The 21,517-nt window shown below is 44.0% G+C and overlaps 1 protein-coding gene across 2 annotated transcripts in view; it reads left to right on the plus strand.

The window, feature by feature from the left end:
• Positions 1-20,133, plus strand: part of tcf7l1b (transcription factor 7 like 1b) — a 30,259-nt gene extending 10,126 nt beyond the window's left edge. Inside the window, exons 4-12 of one of the 2 annotated variants that reach the window (XM_040019077.1) lie at positions 8,328-8,411; positions 15,183-15,318; positions 15,575-15,677; positions 16,269-16,352; positions 18,117-18,257; positions 18,368-18,530; positions 18,623-18,730; positions 18,921-18,972; positions 19,580-20,133. In XM_040019077.1, the coding sequence (XP_039875011.1) occupies positions 8,328-8,411; positions 15,183-15,318; positions 15,575-15,677; positions 16,269-16,352; positions 18,117-18,257; positions 18,368-18,530; positions 18,623-18,730; positions 18,921-18,972; positions 19,580-20,070 (1,362 nt within the window). In that variant the 3' untranslated portion in view covers positions 20,071-20,133. The remainder of the gene's footprint in view (positions 1-8,327; positions 8,412-15,182; positions 15,319-15,574; positions 15,678-16,268; positions 16,353-18,116; positions 18,258-18,367; positions 18,531-18,622; positions 18,731-18,920; positions 18,973-19,579) is intronic. The other variant, XM_040019078.1, reaches the window with a different exon arrangement.
• The last annotated feature ends 1,384 nt before the right edge of the window (positions 20,134-21,517 follow it).

Here is a 21,517-nt window from a genome sequence, read left to right on the forward strand (position 1 = left end):
TTTCACGGTTTTTGCAGTGAGTGGAAAACCATTCACTGCAATGTTACTGCGCTTGTTGTGAAGTTTCACTGCTTTTCCTGATTTGTCCATTATTACCCCCCAAACCTCCCACCAATCTTTAACTGGGATTATTTGCATAATTTGAACATTTCTGTTAAGACCTTCTTAGCCTTTCTCAATTAAGAATCACACCTCAGCACAATCTCACCCGGCCTCAAATAATATTAATAATAATAATAATAATAAAAAAAACCTTCTCAGTTTCTTTGTTCAAAACACCTCAAAACTTTCAGCCCCCACCCACAATCTCAACTTTTCTCCCTGCCCCACCACCGCCACCACCCAAACATGTCCTCCAGCCAGGTTTATTATGCCGTTTCACGCAGACCAAAATTGCAGCTGCATGGAGAACAATCTGGAGCACATTAGCTCAGGCGCTGTGATTTATAAATTGTTTCTCAGGCCATAAATCCCTGCTGTAATTGTGCACAAGCACCCCCCCCTCCTCTCTCTCTCTCTCTCTCTCTCTCCAGTCACCCCCTCCTATTCTCTCCCTCTCTCTCTCTCTCTCTGAGCAGCTTACAGTCCTTGGGTTAACATTTAATTGTTTGCAGAAGTGTGCAGCTTGGATTGAGTGGAAGCTTGTTGCATTGTGGCACAGTATCGCAGAAACAGTTCTCCATGAAAGATAAACTTTCCTACTTTTTTAAAGGCTGTTTGTAAAACCCCCTTTTTTTTTCCTGTCGCGTGGTGTGAGCTAAACGTTCAGAATGGGATGTGAGCGTTTTTGTCTTCAGCTCCCTGTTACCGTGGTTCATGCTCTGCATTCCTGAATACTATGTAATTGTAAGGGGGCCTCTCCTCAACCCTGTCCCAGGGAATCTGATATTTACAGCAGCCCCTGATCATAATCACCTTGCCCCTCTCATTAGATTGCATTGAAAGTGAAAGATAGCAGCAGCTGTATTGTTTTAAGTAGCATGTCCAGCCTCGAGGCCTCAGTAGTCTGGTTAATGCCATGAAGATTTTTTTTCTATAAAAAGTTGTGACAGCCTGTATGAATTAATATTAGTTGCTCAAAACTGGACATGTTTTCCCAAAATATGTAAAAAGTGATTTAGTCAATATTAAAATAAACAGATATTCTCAGGCAATTGATGGTTCTCTGCTCATGTTCCTGCTTCATTGTTTTGCTTTCAAGAGACCTGGTGAACCTTGAAGAGGTAAAGGACCTAATGACCCATCCTCATCCCGCCTTGTGATTCCTCTATAGGCTTTTCTTTACACCGTGAACGTGTAGGTTTTGTCCGATGGGTTTCAAGCTTTTCAGAGTTACAGAGATGTAAGAAGAGCCCTGCACGGGGACAAAGTTATAGACAAGCCTATTGCTAAATCGTGATTTAGCACTCAATATCAGCACGATGAAAATGAAGCCTGCAGACTGTAAGGAAATGACTTCTACAAATGTTTCAGGTATTAAAAAAAACAAAAAAAAAACCCCGCTGGCAGTCTTCCAGACCTCCCTGCAGTCTGCTGACAGTACGCATAACTAATCCCGGGGAATGTCATGGCAATTTTGTGCTGTGTCACACATTGTGGAGGTTTGAGATTGCTTTTACTGTTCGATTCAAAAGCTACATTGTAGCACATGTAGCAAATTTCTTTCTTTTGTGCCAAATGATTTTTGAATATAGTTTGCATGACTGTTAGAGCTTAAAAACAGCGACATATAGATGGAAATGAATTGATTCCACGTCAAAGCGACTGATTCCACAGCTTTGCCACCTTAAGTTATATGGCCTCAGTCCCTCTCTGGGTCCCCTGTGTTTGAGGACTGACTGTGGCTGAAACATACCTGTGGCATTTGAACGTGTGTGTGTGTGTGAGTAGGAGAGAGCCGGAGGAGAGTGGAGGGAGTGGAGTTTGCAGTGGGGTGATAGGGATGTCAGGTAGTAAAAACTGAGATGAGGCAGGGCCCAGAAGTCTGCGGGGCCTGGAGATTTGCGCTTTAGCACTCAAGAGAGCAAACACAGGAGGCATCTGCAGGCAGCTGTGTGTGTGTGTGTGTGTGTGTGTGTGTGTGTTGGGGGGGGGTTAGGGGCTGCTGCTGCTCAGGACAGGGGGTTGGGGGAGTGGAGCTGGGTGGTGGTGAAGAGACAGAGGGGAGGGGGGTAGGACTTGCAGAGTGAACACAATCAGCCCTCTGTTTTCATAAGACTTGTGGTATGTGAGAGCAGAAACAAATGTGTTTAATTTAGGCTCTTTTTTTCCTCCTTCTCTCTCTCGCTCTCTCTCGCTTGCCTTCTCCACTACACCCACTTATGCCCACCTCAGTTTTTCAAAACTGACTCCCCCCCTTCACGACGCTTTGCTGCCTCTCCTCTAGCCCTGTCAGCTACTCTTGGGAAGTTAAAAAAAAAGAGAGAGAAAAACAATTGTGCTCTGTCAGTGAGAAAAAAAAGGTGCACTTTTAGACGTACGTGTGTTTACTCTCGGAGGCTGGGGGTAAATATTTATTTGCAATTTCTGGAAAAAGAAGAGAGAGGGGTTATTTTTATGTCTTCCCTGTGTATTTGGGAGTGATTACCACGCTGTGGTATTTGCCCCGTTCAGCGCGAGTGGGTGGGGGTGCATGCAGAACTTATTATTGCCTCCTAAACGCCTTGGCAAGAAAACGCAGCATTATATTGGTAACCCACGCTGTCTCCGGTCAATTTGTGTTTGGTCATAAATGAAAAATTCAGGTCTCACTTGTGTGTCATTGGCGTAGTGTTGACACACACACACACACACACACACACACCTAGATTTGATTTCTAAGTCGAGCTTTACTGTAAACAACCAGCCGACTGCTGGTAACCACGTCGTGTTCTGGAGTTAATTATACAGACGTTTACAGCTGTGAATTTCAATGAAACGAGGCTACTCCCCACACAATAAAAACGTTGCGTTCCTGCGCGACTGGACAAACAATGCCGCGGGTCGTTGAGCAGAAAGCATATCTTGGACATTAGAGGGCTAGCCTGTCTTGACATCGGATCGTTGTGACATTAGCAGGGAGCCGTTTGTGACAATCGAAAGCAGATCTCCAAAGGTGCAGAAAACCACATAACTGACTTCACATAATTAACTTTGAATAGCTTTGCACCCTACTCTCTGTCTTTATGAGATGGCCTTGCTCTTACCAGATGTATAATTATTTTCTCCTGCGTCTAATTACACAGTGAGTTTTTATGTGACCTGCTGTTGTGCTCTGTAACAAAATTACTCACTTATTCCTGACTGTACCCTCACTTTAGCTTTAAACGGCTGATTAAAATTAGCTGAAATCCAAGGAGGAGAACAATGGCGGCTTCATTCTAACACACACATTGCAGTTAATGTTGGTTACACTCTAGATGCAGGAAGTAATAACTCAGGACCATGTCATGCTCAAGGAAGACAAAAAAAAAAACAGAGTAGCCTCATGAAACAAATAATTGCTTGAGTTGCAAAAATGCAAACGCCTGCTGAAGTTGCAGCTCACTCACTGAGACAGAATGTTAAAGAAGCTTTTTATGGGGGTTTGTCTTGGCCTTGTATTCTGTTAATGCTGTTTTATTACTGAAACAGCAATAAATTCACTCCAAGGACTTTTCAAATAAACCCGGTTTGCTGGTGAGTTTGGCCTTGTGCAGAATACACATGAGGTAGTCATATGACGGCATCGCTCATTGAGTAATTTAAAGCTGAGACCTTTTGAGAAAAGCGCAAACCCACGTATCTTGCCTGTTTTCGGAAGAGCACGTCATCACTGCGTACGTCTGACATACAGTGCGTATCCTGCACGAACCGTCTTGGAAATGTCGGAAGAAGCTTGACGCTGCGCTGTCAGGACCTCCCCGGCGCTGCCTCCCCTCATCGCTTCTCCTCGCTCCCCTTTTTTTTTGCACTAATAGTTCTTTTGTGTACAAGAGCATGTTAAGAGGCCAATGAGCCTGGCCTTAATAGGCCACGTCGCCATAGAAACCACAGCACTCTGGATGTCTGACCTTTGACCCAGTTTTTCTACTGGCTGTGAATAAGAGTGCAGGACGACCAACCGGGTCACAATAGAAGCCTGGCAAACTGAGGGAGTGCCCCTGTCATAGTCACTTAACTTCATTCCTCTGTGGGCTAATGGACACTTCAAATGTGGTAGCCATTAGCAGCATGCTATTTCCAGTGCAGCAACACGGGCTTCTCATGGTTAATGTAGTATAAACCAAGACGACAGGCTTCAACCCCAAAAGTTTTTTATGGGTGCCTAATGTAACTGTATTTATACTCCATGTACTCTGCAATAGAAATATCACCATAACTTACACTCTCACCAAACTAGGTTTTTTTAATCTTCCTCTAATTAACAACCTCCCTACCACCGCTACTAATGCATACTTATCTCATAGTGGACCAGTTGAAAAGTCCACATTCAGTGCAGGCAGTAGCCTCATTCGCAGACGGTATTGCGGATATTACCAGCTGAGCCGCTTGTCATTTCCCCATCAATTACACGCTAATTAGCACAATGACTTCCAAGGTTTGCTTAACAATTGTCTGCGTAATTGTCCTTAATGTCGACAAACAATGGCGCTTAATGCAAACTCTGAGACAAAGGCGGGTGCTACCTATCACACTTTCCTTTGTGCCTTAAAGTCTTTAATTGTGTTTCATGCATAGATCAGGTTTAGGTGTCAATAGCCCCGCGTGGAGCAGGTGATATCAGCAGAGAAAACCTGGGAGGGACTGTTCCTGCCGGGAGCCTGACAGGGTTATTGTCTGAAGTTGCTGTTCATATGGGCCGGGGGGACGGTAATTAACACCTCAGCCAAACAGCAAGCTGTGTGGCCCATTTGTTTTCTGTTGGGGAGGAGGGTTAAAAGAAAACAATGGGGAGGAGTTCTCCACACAGTAGGTGATTGACATTATCTGCCGGGGTGATCCATGGAGGCATTCCTGCTGCTCGGCTATTCACCGCAAGTTGGGCGAAGCCGCTTTTACAAGCACCAGGCCGCGTCTGAGCTGCCACTTTATGCATATTCGCTCCTTTATTTGTTGCCTGTCTGACTGTTTTTCTGTTGATTTGAGTGAGTTAATCCAATTGAGCATATCATGCTAAATGGTAAATGGAATTGTGCTCATATAATTCTTTCCTACTCCAGCTGACCACTCAAAGTGCTTTTTGCCACAAGCCACATTTGCCCATTCGCGCACATTCAAACAGTGCTTCATTTTATGCCCTTTATAACTAAGTAACATTTGGTGGGGGCGGGGGTCCATGTATTGAACCACTTCCTGATCCACCGCCACCAATACATATGCAAAATCCTGCAATCCGTTTTAGATAATATAGCAAAATTAACATTACCTAGATTTATGCTTAACACGACTCCTCAGTGCGACCTTTAAGTTGACAGATAGTTGTTAGCAAAAGTTTGGATTTTTTTTCTGTCCCTTTGGCAGACTCTCTGACTTAGTTTGACAGCAAATGTCCAGACATCTGTCTCTTCTCCGTGCTCCGCTGTTGGCCTGGAGTATGGCAGCACACACTTCAGAGATGACAAAGACTCTTGGCTGTGTTTTCCTCTGCTCTGTGAGAGCAATGTAACAATTAGAACCCAGCTCTGGCAGGCCACATGCCCCCGAGCATATGTTGTATTCTCTGTGTTCAAAAACCCAAACGCCTCCAGTGCAGCTTTTTTGGAAAATTTCAGTGGCATCACTGCCACCTTTGTTGCATCTGGGTCCTGTAAAAGTAGCACATTCTACTGATGTCTATTCTGAGTGTTGGAGGCAGCAGGGAAGGCTGGAAGACAATTAGAGAGTTACGAAAATGGATCAGCTAAACTTCACTTTAGTTACACACTTCTTTCAGTACTCTGTCCGAGTGTGTTTACCAGAGCTTCCAGCTCCCATGCTGAAACAGGCATTGCTATGAGACCTCAACCATATGGCTGCGTTTGTTTCTAATAAAATAAGGGCGCGTGTAAAGCATTTCCAAATGTCTTGTAGTTTAATTTATATTAGGTTATCTCCTGTTTCACTCTTTTACAAACATCTAGCACCGCTTAAGCCACGGCATTTGAATCAGCCACTTAAAAAAATGCTGGCTCCTATTCTGCAGTGCAAACTTTCTTCTGACACTTTACCTGTTTTTTTTTTTTCTCTTTCCTTCTGCACTGCAACACAGAGAAAGTTTTTGCTAAGCAGCATGGCCCCCAATTCCTCACCTTTTGTTTCCAGAAGCAACTCACAGACTCGAGCACCCTCCCTCTCTCCCTCTCATGTATGAGTGAGCGGTGTGTAGCTCAAAGTGTGGACTGGAGCTAATGTGACAGTGTGCGGCTGGCATTACCTGGCTGGATGTTTCGGGGAGTGTGTGAACAGTTGCTACATAGGGCACACTGGCAATTAAAAGAAAAGTAGGTGCTCAGAAAAAAGTGCCCGGGGGCATGTTCCTCAGTCCTGGCAGAAGCTGTCAAATAAGGGATGGATTGGGTGGGAGAGCTGGGGTGGGCACGGCCGGGCCAGACCAAACGCTCACAATAGCGCTCGTTTCATTTGTGGAAGGACTCATGATTGACATAGATTAGACAGAGAAAACTGCATTGTTTTGGATTTTCTCTCCGGAGAGTAGCATTCATTAGGCACTATGCACACAGCAGAGTAAAGTTTCAATAGGGAGCTAGCAGCCTTTAAAAGCAACTGCCTCCTGACAGTTGTATGGACTTGGGCCCATTAGTTGGAACCTACGATTCAGCCTTGAGCAGTATAGCGAAAATGAAGAGGGCTGATGTCAACTCCAAGAATTTCCCCCCTTTTCGAAGGGGAAAAAAAAGGTCCCCTCCCCCTACCTTAGTGCTCTGTTGGACCCCAGCTGTCAGGAAACAATACCCTCTGCCTGCTCCGACAAACTAATTCCTGAAAATGTTTTTTTTTTTCTTCCCTCCTCTCCCTTTTCCCTCTCCTGCCATAATGTCTTTTCCATTTTTAACCCACAGCCATCCAAGCTTCCTTCCTCCTTACAAACCCGGAGTGATGAATGGAGTTTTAAAAATCAAAACCTGAATGCATGACTCCTCTAGTTTGCCTCTTTGTCATCATTTATCCTGCACCGACTTTCAGAAAATGGACAAAGCTTTGCATATATTCTTTAGCTGATTTTTTCCAGCTTTAAAAAATTTATTTTTTAAATGTTTTTAAGTGACGGGTACTATTAATGACCTTCTTTATTAGCAAGATGTTTCCAGTGGGCGGACTTTTTTTTGCACTGGAAGTCATACATAGAGTCTTATTTATAAAACAATGCTAGTTCACTGCAGACTGATAACAGTGGATGCATGGGGAAATTGCGCAACAACATGTGACAGAATTTATAACGCTACCGAAACAATGACTTGCGAAGGCTTTATGTGTCAACTCGACATGGGCATGAATGAAAAATAAACAACACTACCTATAAAATAAAACTCTTGATTATTTTTAAATTGTACCAGGGAGAAAATCCACATGCATGACAAGCTGCTGTATCCGGTATTTAAGCTGATTCATAAACCAGATGGTTGGAGCTCTCGGGCTTCATGCTATCTTCATTGCTGTGGGACAAAAACAAAATGCTCAGTTTGTTGCATCGAGCAGTAAAACCTCTTCTTGAGCGCATTTCTCACAAAGGGAGAGAAGAACAGTAATAATCTGACAAGCAGTTGCAGATTTCTGTCTAGCAAATGCCAGAAAAAAAAGAGTATGATTACTTTCATATTTGAAAAAAGTGTGGAGAAGAAAGAAACGAGCAGGGGCTGCGATCAGGTCAAAGGGCCATACGGATTGAGGTGGGTAGTCAGGAGTCTTTTGCTGATCTTTAGATGGTTCTTCCTCTTCCTTCCAGCTGTCTCTTCCCACCCGCTCAGCGATGGGCGCCCACAGCTGGCCTCTTGTTTTTCCCTGACAAACGGCAATTTCACAGTCCTCCACCAGTCCGTTGTGTTCACATCGCTCTTCCTACTCTCCGCTGTGCCAGAACTCACTGTCAGACTCCAGCAGCACTGCGGGTCTCGTACAGGTGTCTGCTGGAGATCTCTGTGGGTTTGACACCATTTTATGCCACTTTTGCACTGTGCGGAAAAAAAGATTGGTCTGCCTACACTCACATTAGAGAGTGACTTTTGCACATGAGACTCTATTTTTGAATGCGTTTTGTTAAATCCATATATTTTATTTTCAGTTTTTTGGTTGTTTTTTGTAACCCCCTTTCCCTGTAGTGTGTACTTGCTGTGGTTCAACGCTGCTTCTTTTTTTTCTCTCACTTGCAGTACTTGCAGATGAAATGGCCACTTCTAGATGTCCCCGGATCCGCAGGACTAAAGGATTCTCGCTCTCCGACACCTGGCCATTTAGTAAGTAAATCTCAAAACAGAACAAAATTCAAGCCAGACAACGATAAGATGTGCAAGCGGGGTTCGACTCCGAATTCTTGGCATTACCGATCACTGACAAACACTTTGGATTGCTGCACGTGCACGCGGCAAGTGTCGGACGTCTTCCGCAGGTTTGCTTCAGTGCGTGCGTCAGAAAGATTGTGGAATAAGTTAAGTGCTTGCTTGACAAGCAGCAGAACAGCTTGCATGAGGGAAGAAATAAACACGGAGTAGAATTTCACACACTGCACAACTCAGCTCAGCAAATCCATTAATGTGCACACCAGCAGAGTCCCACTATTTACCCTCCCTTATTTTTGTGGCGCTAATAAGATGCTTCCTCTCGGCTGCATCCTACAAGACATTAACCCAATTATCAGACAAATCATATAAATGTATTGAGGGAATCAATTTACTGCAAGCCGTATAAATGCTTTAATCAGACCATGAGCGTAATGCGATTATTCACGATAATGAAGTTATCGTGTGCATGCAAATCTGCCGGTTCCCACCCATCCATGTGCAGCTTCCCACCACAGCCTGCAACACCCGCAGTCCAGCTGCTCAGCAGCCTGTCTGTCTTTACCACAATAACTCAGTCTGCAGCATAAATCTCTCAAGTTTGATCCTCCCTGCCATTCCTCAACTTTCCCACACAGGTGTGAGCTAATCATGATGGTGTCTCACTCGGGTTAGACAATGCGGGGTCTCAGCAGACCTGTTTGGTTTGTGGCTTCACTGAGGGATGTGTGTGTTTTTTCAGATGGAAAACACAAGATAACGTGGAGCCTGAAGTTTACTATCTAGCATCTCACCTGCATGATTGTATCGGGGCGTTTTCTGGTTCAGGAAGCCAATTTTTAAACAGTGCAGAGAGTAGGAAGCCATCGTCACTGCTCTGTAGTCGAAAACAGTCGCCGTGACTCAGCCCCCTTGACCTTAAATCCTGACTAGACATGCTTGCTGTGTTTGCGGTTGATCCTCTGAATCCTGTAATTGCACTGATGCATTTGACAAAGTCCTCATTGAGAGCAATTAATGGGAAATTGTGAAGAAAACAGAGTTTGCTCATGGGACTGCAGTCCTGACTTTATGTTTCAATTAAAGATATTCCATTAGAAAAAATGCTGACCTATCAGTGACCCTTTTTGGTTTTCTTTTAGACTCTAAGCAGCTGCTTGGTGAAGTTTTGCTGTTTAGCCAGGACTGAACACTATAAAATTGTCTGAATCCCCATTGTAGCGAGCAATAATTCACAGAAATGAATGCGATGATGGCAGTTGGATTAAAGGAAATTAAAGAACGTTGACTGAGGTTTAGTTCTGCGGTTGGATTGTTTCTGTTCTGTCCTTCAGTAGCTGTTGCTACTTTTTATGTGACTCTATTGTGTCTTGTGGCCTTCATGTCTTTGAATGTCATTAAACCAGAAAAGCTAGTACAGAAAGAAACAATGTAGAAGTCTGAGAATGCGAGGGATCGTTTTCTGGCAAAAACTGTCTGAATACAAAGTATAATTTGTTTCTGTGTATTTCTCTTTGGAAGTTTGGAACATGTGTTCTCTTTTCTTATGCATTTAAATGTTTAAAAAATGTTTTTGTATATGCACAGCAGAACTTGGAAATTGCCTTTAAATTCAACATCTGTACAAGCTCTGTACTGGTGTTGGCGTTGTTAATGCTAATACTGTTAAGACGGCTGTAATGCACGGGCGGTGCGCTGTCAAATGTCACGTATGAAACACTTGCGGAAAAAATAATTATGCTTGTTTTTGTGCTAAATCAGTGTCAGGGATGGGGAAGTTCACTGAAAGTGTAACTGCTTTCATTTTGTCATCTAGATGAGCAAGTCGCTACGCTCTATCTTGTGACCTGGGACCACAGGGTTATTTGATGTGGGGTGGGTAGATTGAACGCTGGGTACGGCGCACTGTGGGCACTGAGGATAAAAAGTGAAACACCCCGCTGTGCCCTTACCACCCCCACCCCCCCTTCTGGGCCAGGTGCCCACATACTCCTCTGGTGTGCTGCTGCTGACAGGGAGCCAGGCTGATTATGTGCTCATTACTCCAGCCGAGGAGAGAGAAGGAGAGTGGGAGGGGAGCAGCAGGCTGGCTCCCCAGGCCTGCAGGCTCCCTAGGCCCCAACACTGCACTAATGAGAGCAGGGGGAGCGGATGGGCACACACGGGGGGCCAGGGATTACTGCCCAGGGCCAAGAGGAGCCAGAGAGAGAGACCCAAGGAGACGCTGAGGAGACCCCAGCAGGGACTCCTGAAGCGGACCTGTTCCCTGCGTGTGTTAGATTTGACATTGTTGCTTTTTTTTTTATGTGAAGATGGACCGCCACAGTTTGGATTATCTGCTGGGGCCTGCTTATAGGGATATGCGTATTCATGCATTTTAAAAGCATGTCGACAACTGGGTTCACTGATAAGGTTTTTGCAGTCTGTTATGGAGAGGCCTGCTCAGTCAGGCTCTTCTGCACATTAATAACTTTTAGCGAGTTGCCACATGTTGATATGTGAAACTTTTTTTTTTTTGGCGGGGGGGGGAGGAGATGGGGACAATGCACTCTCAAATTTCTACCAATCGGTGTTGCCAGAGCAAAATTGCTTTGACATTTCTGACGATTCTGTTGGCGTGAAACAAGAAAAGATGTTGGTGAATAGAAATTGTGTTCGGTGGGTCCGGGGAAAGACCATCTTGCCACAGATTGGGTCCATAAGGCCTGTATGCTAATCGGAAGCCTGCTCTTGCCCGAGATCCTCAATTATTCAACAGACAGGTTTGTTTAGCATTCAGTTGGTATTGCTTTTGGTAGTAATGATGATGGTGGGGTTGGAGGACTGGGAAGAAGGGAACAAGCTTTTTTTTCATGAACATACCACAGCGTGTCTTTCACGCACGCACACACACACACACACATGCACACTCGAGTGAACCCCAAAAACCCCCATTTCAGCTCCTGTGTTCAGAGGCTTGCCTCATGAATAACGCATCAAAGGCGCTGCAGGGCCAGGTGATGCAGTATGGAGAACTTGTCAGCCCATCAGTAGTGACCCAGCTGGAGGAGAGGAGAGGAATCTTCTATAATATATCGATTCCCACTTTGCTAATAGTGATCACAAGCCTTGCCGTACTTGCTTGCAGTAATTCATTCATTAGACCTGTTGTCTGTCTCATTACTGAATAGTTTTGTTAATCTGTTTTACAGAGAAGCTGTGACTCGTTAATCAGACAGAACTGGCTGTCTGTCCCTCAGATGCTTACTGGATTACAGCACACTCAGTCGTCAAATATGGGCCGATCTGCGCTTGACAGAATCGCCCTCTTTGTTTCAACATGGTATGGAGTAATCACGGCACCAAGGGGCCTGATCCTGTCAGCGTATCACAAGCTACTTAGTCACCGAATTGTTTAAATGAATCAAAGTGGCAAGGTAGAGAGCAAGATTCCAGAGATGCCTTTTTGTCTTCCCACATGCGTCTGGTGTAATTTCTACATCTATGGGCTCTTAAAACATTTTAAGAAGAAATATTAAATAAAAACGATACATTTTTTTCCCTCCCCAAAGCGATACACATATTTGCCTTCGACCTATATTCCTTTAACAGACCTTTCACTGGGAGTCCGGTGAGATTTTCTCGTTTTGCATTAGGCAGCGAACAACCGAGATCCATGAAATCAAAGGCTTTGGGAGGACTGTACTGAATACTGATCTAAGGTCTGCAGTCCTGCTGGGCCACTGCAGAGACAGGATCCTCTTCAGAAATGTGATGAGGAACCAGTGCTTTGATTCCAGTCGAACTCTTTAGAGGAGCGTACTCAGATCGAGTGCTGCAGACTGAGTGAAAAGATACTGTTTATTAGTGGCCGATTCACCAGAAAGTAATGTTACTGTCTGATAATTTACAAATATTTATCGCTGGTTAGGCTCCAGAGAGATCTGTCCGTGTTTACAGCCATATTTATGGTGCTGACTTTGCTAGCTCTCTTCATTTATTTAATGACCGCTGAGGATGTTCACTCCAGTAATCTGATGCCGTATTATTCTAACCTAGAATTATAATGCCGTTGACCTTGTCAGAGGCGATGACCAGTCGCAAAGGCGCACACTGCCTGTGATGAATGGCATACTTTTTGGAGTGGCTGATTTTAAAGACACACAACCGTACGACACGGTCAGTCCCCTTTCACGTCCGCTTCCTGTTGGCGTTGACAAACAAGGCTCGGATTTCTCAGCATGCCAGGCATTCTTTTCACGCCGTCTTTCCTCGAGTTTTGAAAGGCCTCTGAGCCTCCCACCCAGAATCGCCGAGCATAAAGACACACAAAGCTGCGGGGTTATTCAGTTTGTTCTAAGCTCTCTTCCCCATCGGCTGTTTGCCTAGTAATTCAATTCAGATGTGCAGGATCCAAAAACATGTTTGCTTGAATGAAATCCACTCCTCCACCCACACTGACCAAGGACTGTGCTTTTCTTAGCACCGTTCCAAGTTGGACAGCCAGGCTAGGTGCTGCCACCTCGGCCTTTTTAGCTTTAAGCCCTCTTCAGAGACAGACATCTTTTCTCTGCACCGGCTCCGAAACTTTCTGCTCTGGCTTTTTTGTTTTTTGTTTTCCCCCCATCTCTCTCTCTCTTAAACCTTCCTGTTGCTATTTCAGATGAGCAGCTCTGAGTGTTTTTACTTGGATAGATGAGGGTTATGCACCATTGCAGGCATGTTTGGAACAAGCACATCGATGTAAAGATTTGTATCTTTCTGGCGTAGACAGCATCTGTACGTGTTGTTTGTATTTAAAACGTGGCTCACGACTCCTGCGGTTTTCCTCTTACACTTGGCTTGTGGATAATAATACTACGCCTATGATGGTTTTCACGGGCTTGAGGAATATTACCCCGGACATAAAGTGAGCCAAAAAAGGCACTGATAAACAAGTTGTTTGGTTTTGAGTTATGATGTCTGAGTTCTGGGGAATTTAATTAATTTAAACTAGCTTACAATTATGCTGATTTCTATTCATTTAATTAAAAATATATGTCGAAATAAAAAAGGAATTTGCTAGCTCAAGTATCCATTTTCATCTCTAACAGAGAAGCTCTAACAGGTAGCATGTAGGTCAGAATAGTTTTGCGTCCATGGAAGCTGCACACGGCATTTCTCTCTGCATTTTGTCAGGCTGGAAGCAGCCTGGATTTGAAACTAGTGCCTTCAAACTTAGAAATATGTTTGGAGCGCCCGATTCATGTATTCCAAGATATGAATTATTAATGGGCATCATTTCAAATTCTCACTGAACTGCTTCCCAAAATGTGTTGGCACCCAGGTCTAGAGGTCTCAAACAGCTCTCACAATATAGGGAAATTCATAAGTCGGCATATTGTACATGAAGTGGAACAACAAAGCACAACTCAAATATACATGACATGTGGGACCGAGGATTTTAACCTACTAAGTCAACACCATCTCTACCACGATCCAAAGCCCTCCGTTCTCCGTATGCATTTACCTCGCGTCCTCCAAGTCTGGAGACATTTTAAAAAAAGAGAACTCTTGTGGAAAGTGATCTTAATATAGCCATGTTTAACACCAGTAAATATTTTCCCCACTCCATCTGGCATTACCTGAATCAAAGCCTGCTTTAAACAGGAGAAACCACTTTGCTAAAGACTTTTTTTTTTAAAGAGGAAAAGGTTGGACCTTCCTTTTTCTTAAAAAAAAAAGGCTGCAGAGAAAAAGCTAACATTTGGAACAATTCTTAGCAGCGTGAAGCAAGAGAGCATACAGGACTCTCAATGCAAACCTTGTTCCCTGGCAGACCACGTTAGAGAGAGACAGAGGTTGGGAAGGGGGTGGGGAGGGATATTGAAGAAAGGTTAGCCTGGAGGAACAAGACTTCTTTCTCCCCTCCCACCCCTTGACCCTCCCTTGTGACAAGTTGAGCCAACAAGTGCTCTATTCAGCCCTGCAGCCAGGGGAAATGACTGCTAGGCTGAGTGCTGCCTAATGAAAGTAGAGACGCTGGTTATTATTATTGTCTTCATCATCCCTTTCTTAATGCTGGTCAGATCTCACAGAGGATGTGTGCTTTCTTGTTTTTTCACAGTGTGTGAAGCATTGTGGAAATAAGGGAAAGACATACTCTGCGTGTTGCTGGCCTTTCTGCTCGTCACCACTTATCTGAAGTTATACAGAATTTTAAGTGGTTTTCCAACATTAGCAGCATTTGTAATCCGCCCGTGGTGGTTGCTGTCAGACGGAGTGGGAGATGATGGCTCCACATGTTTATGGTCGTTTCGTTTACCTTAGCCCCATTGTGTTTATTTGCGGCTTGCTGGTGCGACTTTTGGACTCGGTGGCACCGTTGTTTTTTCTTCTTGGACTGAACAAACAGTTCTCTCCTCAGCTAAATGGCCGTAATGATCTTGGCATGTGTCCGCGAGGCCTTTTTACTGCTTCTTGGTGCCGGTCCAGATTGCATCACAGGGCCAGTCACACGCATAAACTGTGATGTTTACCATGGAGGGCATTCACAAATTATGGCCTATTTATGGCGTGCATTTCTGTTGTACAATAGCCAGCGTGAATCATGCACTTATGGGAGACAAAATGTTTGCTTCAGATACAAATATAAATAATTCTTTGATGTGTAAATAAAACACTAGTACAGAAAAACACATTAGTGTCACTCTCTTCAAACATGATGTCAGGCACTTGTTGCTCACCTTCAGCTCTCTGTGTCTCCTTCAGTCCAATAAAGTCCCAGTGGTACAGCATGCTCACCATGTCCACCCGCTGACGCCCCTCATCACCTACAGCAATGAACACTTCTCCCCTGGCACGCCGCCATCGCACCTCTCCCCAGAGATCCTTGACCCAAAGACAGGTAAAGCATCTGATGGATGCACTGACCTTCACATGGAATCTTTTTGCAAGGAAAAGTGGCGATAAAACTACAGTTGTTGTGTTATAATAATATGAAATTAAGCACTGAAATGTGCACGGATAAGTGCACATCTTATTGGCTTGAAAGTTTCGCGTCTTAAAAACAATTTTTGTGACACAAAAATTTGGCATATATTGTGGAAGTTTGATAGACTTTTTTTTTTTCTGTTAAACTGATCTTTCTGTGGCCTCCGCAGGTATTCCTCGGACACCTCACCCATCAGAACTGTCTCCATACTACCCCCTGTCTCCTGGTGCAGTCGGTTCCATTGCACACCCTCTCAGCTGGCTCATGCCACAGTACGTTCCTTTCATTGTGATCTGTTTGCATAGCCAGATGTATTACTTAGTTATTTATACATGTCATATCTCTTTTAACTGGCTGCAGTTACATGTGCTCGCCTAAAAAATAGATTTTTTTTGACGACCATCTTGCGTCACGTTCTTGGAATGAGTTCGCTTTGTGGGCGCGTCCACCTGCTGTGATGATGCATATTAACAGACCACCAGAGATGTTAGCTAATTAGCTGCGCTGGCTTAGTGGCCAACTTTCGACCGCTTCTCCCTGATCTAAAATTTAAAAAAGCACAATAAATGATTTATAAAATTCAAGTCAAGCAAGAAAAAAAAAAATAGTATTTCTTGTCCAGAAAGTTTTTGATTGCTACACCCAGGTTTTAATGCAGCATAGAACTATATCATGACACGAAGAATTTATGAGCATTTATTGGTTTTGCCATGGGTCCTGTAATCAATTGCAGCGGTGCTGTTCCACAAGCAGGGGATTTGAGTTGATGAGGGGAGGATTAGTGCTGATGGGTTAGCTGTCAGCTGTGTTTGATCCACCTCACTTTGCAGCCTTTGCTCACTCCGTGTACCTCTGTCTCCCAGGCAGGGCCAGCACATGTACTCCATCCCTCCGGGGGGATTCCGTCACCCCTATCCAGCGCTAGCAATGAATCCATCCATGTCCAGGTGAGTGGATCACGTTCAGTAACACCCCAGCCCTCCCGAAGGGAGACATCTAATATCTGTTGCCTCTATGGCATGCTCTGTTCACATTTTTCCTGCAGTATTAACTTCAGTGGTTAATACTGTGAATGTTATTTGGAGTGGATGTTGCTTTATTTATAGGAATGTAAAGAAAAAATGCAATATATCCGCTTGGAGAAAACACTGTTAGACGGTGGACAGGCAGTGGTGTCAGGACTACAAAGGGATGTAAGGTCTAAGTCTATTGGAGACAGGTTCAGCTTCTTAAATAGAGCAAATGCATTATTGGCATTCAGGGCTTCTCTCCTATCTTTTCTTTGAGAGCTAAACTTCTGTGGTCAGGCCAGTGTTCTGAGCCACTCCACATGTGCGCACACACACACACCCGCGCGCGCACACACACACACACACACCGAAGAGATGAAAGGGCTGAGAATCGATTAGGACAAATCAAAGCTCATCTGAGCCAACACGTCCCTTCAGACTAAACTCTCTGACCCTCTGTCAAAATTGGAAAGATTTGTAGGGAGCCTTCCGGTGTTAGTATGAGATGAAATATTCAGAGGGTTCTCTGTGATCAATAGCATGTGTAACTCCATCCTGAAATGAACTCGCAACAATCAAAGCACGCCTCACACAAGGTTATTTAATGCACCAGACGCACTGTGTGCCAAATATTGTGCCAAAATTTCTGCTTTCGTGGAGATTTGAAATAAACTCGCGGTGAGGCTCTCTGACCCAGGAAGAAACCCGCTGAAACGAAGACGTTACACGAAACACTTTCGACAGTATCAGTAAGATATAAGTTTAAAGCGTAAGTGTAAAGCGTGAATAAAAATTTATGGCAACAATGATGAACACTAATGGAAGCAATATCTTCAAAATACGGAGCTTGACTGCATGCCATCACTCGGAGCAGCTTGAGTTATTCACTGGGGAATAAGTAGGATGTTTACAAGGATAGCTGGTAAAGGTTTATTACCAGGGGAGTCATAAGGGTCCTGTTTGTTTATGCAGTATAAATTATTAAGAATATCAAAGACGAGAGGGGAAAAAAAGGAAAATAAAACATGAACTGAGAATTAGCTCCTGTTTACTGAGTTGTTTTTAGACTTTTTATAAGACAAGAAGTTTGGTTTGAACACGTCGCTGAGTGTGATGGTTAGAAATCATCACATATGTAGGTTAATAAGGCATATGTGTGGTGTCACTAACGACAGCCTGTGTAACATGCTAAAACACTTAAAAGAGGTGAATGTTCCAGTCTTAACATTAACTAGAGTGACTGATCCTGGCCTGTGGAGCTTAATTCCCCCTCTTGTCTGTTACAATGCTCCTTTGTATTAACTACTGGAAATTGAGAGAGACACTTTGTAAAGGTGTTCTGTGTGGACGGCTGTCAGAGCGCTCTCCGCGGTCTGGGACGTGGTAAGGAAAGAGGTTTCAGGTGTCACAGCCCTGCCGTTGCCATGGTAACAACACACTCCACTTTTCTTCAGCCTTTGGTGAATAAAAGGCCTTTTGAAAACGTCTTTATTTGAACAAAAAAGAAAGCATGTTACTCATTGTGTGTATGAATTTAGTCTAGACGGAGGCAGTAGGCACAGTGAATTTCACCCCGAGGGTGAGGCAGGGCGGTTATGTGCCAGGTTAGCTGAACTTTTTTTTTTTTATGCCATGTCAAGCTGACAGAGGTGCGCTGTTACATCCCGCTGTTAAAACGTTGCCCCCTTTTTGCCCTCCCAGCTTGGTGTCCAGCCGTTTCTCCCCTCACATGGTCACCCCACCTCCGCACAGCCTCCACCAGACCGGCATTCCTCATCCGGCCATAGTTTCCCCGGCCATCAAGCAGGAGCCCAGCGGTGACATCAGCCCCTCGATGCACGCGTAAGACGATTCAGCAAAACCTGCCTTCATTGCTGCTCCTCGTTATGCTAAAATCTACTCGAGCTTACTCGGTCATTCACACGGCTACTTTCATTCTTGTTTTGGATTAGCAGAAAGTCCCCCGTTCCTGCCAAGAAAGAAGAGGACAAGAAGCCTCATATCAAGAAGCCTCTGAATGCTTTTATGCTGTATATGAAGGAGATGAGAGCCAAAGTGGTGGCAGAGTGCACTCTGAAAGAGAGCGCGGCCATCAACCAGATCCTTGGAAGACGGGTAAGCAGTGCAGACAAAGGCGTTGGAGTTTACACATACATATGTGTGTGTGTGAGAGTGTTTAAATGTCCTTTGATATACTCTGTCCACAGTGGCATTCCCTGTCAAGAGAGGAGCAAGCCAAATACTATGAGCTGGCCAGGAAAGAGAGGCAACTTCACTCCCAGCTCTATCCGGGATGGTCAGCACGAGATAACTATGTGAGTGGCACATTTCTGTTCTCAGGTTTCATATCGTGACTGGATGATGTTTAAATTCATTTCCCTTTAAAGTTCAGTCCAGCTATGACTATAGAAACTGCCCTTTTAATCTTTGAAGTGAAGTTGGTGAATTTTGTTTGCTTTCACTATGAAAAAAACTGTTTTTAACAGCATTGTTTCATGTGTGCAGGGAAAGCGGAAAAAGAGGAAGAGAGAGAATAAACCAGACTCAAAACCAGAGGGTAAGGGGCCATTTTCTTCCTGACTGGCTTTATTTGGTTTTTTTTCCCCTCTCACATTAGAGAAGAAAGAAAAATTGTAGGAACTAACAGCGAGGGCTTTATTTTTCTTGCAGAGCTCAAGCCCAACCTGACACTGCACATTTCTTCTGTTATTTTCTTTCCCCCTTTTTTTATTTCTGCGTGAATTTTGTCCTTCGCTGGCTCTAACTAACTCCTTTCCCTGCTTTTATACTTTGACAAGCAGCTTATGAGGTTCATTGCTAATAGTGGTAGGTATGTCTGCTATTGTGCAATCAAGTTACCACGGCAAATTGGCCAAAAAAAGGGAGCTTTTCACTCTTTAGTGCACATTTTGTGTACATTTTGTGTTGTTCCTCTTTTGACCCATGCACATATACCATTCGTATTATGCTGTGAACATCCTGTTTCAGTCTTCTTGTTGTCAGTTTAAAAAAAGGTCTTGTTTCTAACTTTAACATCGTGCTTCATTGCTTAAATAATCACTCATTCACTTCTGTCGGACGTGGCATAAAGGGACTTGCACCAGATTTGAAGTCAGCGGCGGATCCATAATTCAGTTTGCTCACTTTTCCTCGTTTCCCCGCAGACTTCTCGATAAGAAGCAAGAAGCAGTGCGTGCAGTACCTGACCTCGGAGAAGATGTGCGACAGCCCCGCGTCGTCACACGGAAGCATGCTGGACTCACCGGCGACTCCCTCCGCAGCCTTGGCCTCCCCCGCCGCCCCCGCTGCCACTCACTCTGAACAGGCCCAGCCGCTATCGCTCACCACCAAACCGGAGGGGCGCATGCAACACCACTTCTCGATACCCGGGAAAGCTTCCGGGTCCACATCCTCCTCTTCCTCATCCTCCTCTTCCTCCACCCCTTCCTCTTCCTCCTCCCAACCCACCATGTCCATCCCCGTTGGTACTTCAGGTAGCCAGTCAAACACACCCATCCTCACCCGGCCAATCCCCTTCACCTCTCTGCACCCCTCCATGCTGTCTCCCCCTTCGCCCTTCCACCAGGCCCTTCATTCCCATCATGCCCTGTTCCAGTCGCAGCCCCTCTCCTTGGTTACCAAACCAACTGAATGAATTCACAAAGGCAATTTTTCTTTCCTCCCCATTTATTGTGCTGTATATTGATTGCTTTTCTTTAAAAAAAAATAGTTATTAGAACAACTTTTTTTTCTAAATAATGAAAAGGATGAAATATTATTGGTCAATATTTGACCGTCTCCTTTTCTACATCTCTCAATGAAAACAAAAATGTATTTTTTGTAAAGTTTACTGCAGAACTGGTTTCTTTTTTTTGTTTGTTTTGGTTTGTTTTTTTGTTTTTGTTTTTGATGCATTTATCCAATGAACCTCTTGTATAAATGAACCTATGTACATAGTTTCTTTTATAAAAGCAAAAAAGAAACAAAAAACACACTTTTACTTTAGCCAAAACCTGATTAATGTTAGTATGAAGTTTAAGTCTTAGTACTGGCCAATAATTGCAACCCCCTTCTCCCCCCCAACCCCTCTTTTTTTTTTTTTTTTTAATTCACGAGTGTGTGCCCCTTCTCTGACATGTTAAATAAACATTTGAAATTGTTTCTTAAAAGAAATATCTCAAGTCTGTCTTTTCAATGCTGTTTCTGGTCGTTTAACAAGGAGAAATTGCTTTAACGAGGTGATGTGGTTTGGATTAGGGTTCCTATAAAAAGTGACCACAGGGCATGACACTGTAGGTGTAGAAAATCACATTTAAAGACAAGTATGATTTTATCAGGGCTGCATTTAAACTGGAGGGGGCAGCCAAACAAAAAACAAACACAGCTGTCATTTTTTTATGCCTGCATTACCCTTCAGCGCTAACGTGAGAACGTCTTCAGCAAAACCCTCCTGACGGTGGCAAAGACTTTAATGTTTAATAAAGCAGAATTAGGCTAACCACACTGGAAAATGAGTGCCTGAGCCAGGGTAATGGAAATTTCAAGCCCGGTATAGACGCAAATAAAAAAAATAATAGACATCTGCTCATTCTTGGAATGTGGCATCCCTCAACAATGACAAAAAAAAAAAAAAAAAAAAGCAGGTCAACCCTCCATCCCAGTGCACCGTACCCTACTCGGGCTCCCCTTTTTTCCTTTTGCACTTTTGCTGCATCTTTATTCACCGTTTGGCACACTGCTTAGGCTTTAATTAACTCAGAGGTAATGGGATGGAGCCCTTGGGACCTCATTAGGCATTTCAATTAGTGAAAAAATACACAAGGTAGGTTACAGTTTTTGGTGGCTTTGGAGATGAGTAGTAGTGCCAGGGATGGACCAATTATGTGGGAGCAGAGGGGGGGAGGCCGGCCAGGACGAGATAACTTGCAACCCCTCTATCTACCAATTTAACTTAAGCAAGATGTTACCTGCTGCAGGGAGCTGGGAAATGTTACTTTTTCACATGTATTTACATATAAAGAAGACTTAACGATAACACAGAGAACGATCTGTCTGTCTTAGCTGATTTTCTACATTCAGATGAAACATAAATAATCAATGAC

This window comes from Simochromis diagramma, unplaced genomic scaffold, assembly GCF_900408965.1.
Source record: "Simochromis diagramma unplaced genomic scaffold, fSimDia1.1 OVJJ01000822.1, whole genome shotgun sequence".
Classification (NCBI taxonomy): Eukaryota; Metazoa; Chordata; class Actinopteri; order Cichliformes; family Cichlidae; genus Simochromis; species Simochromis diagramma.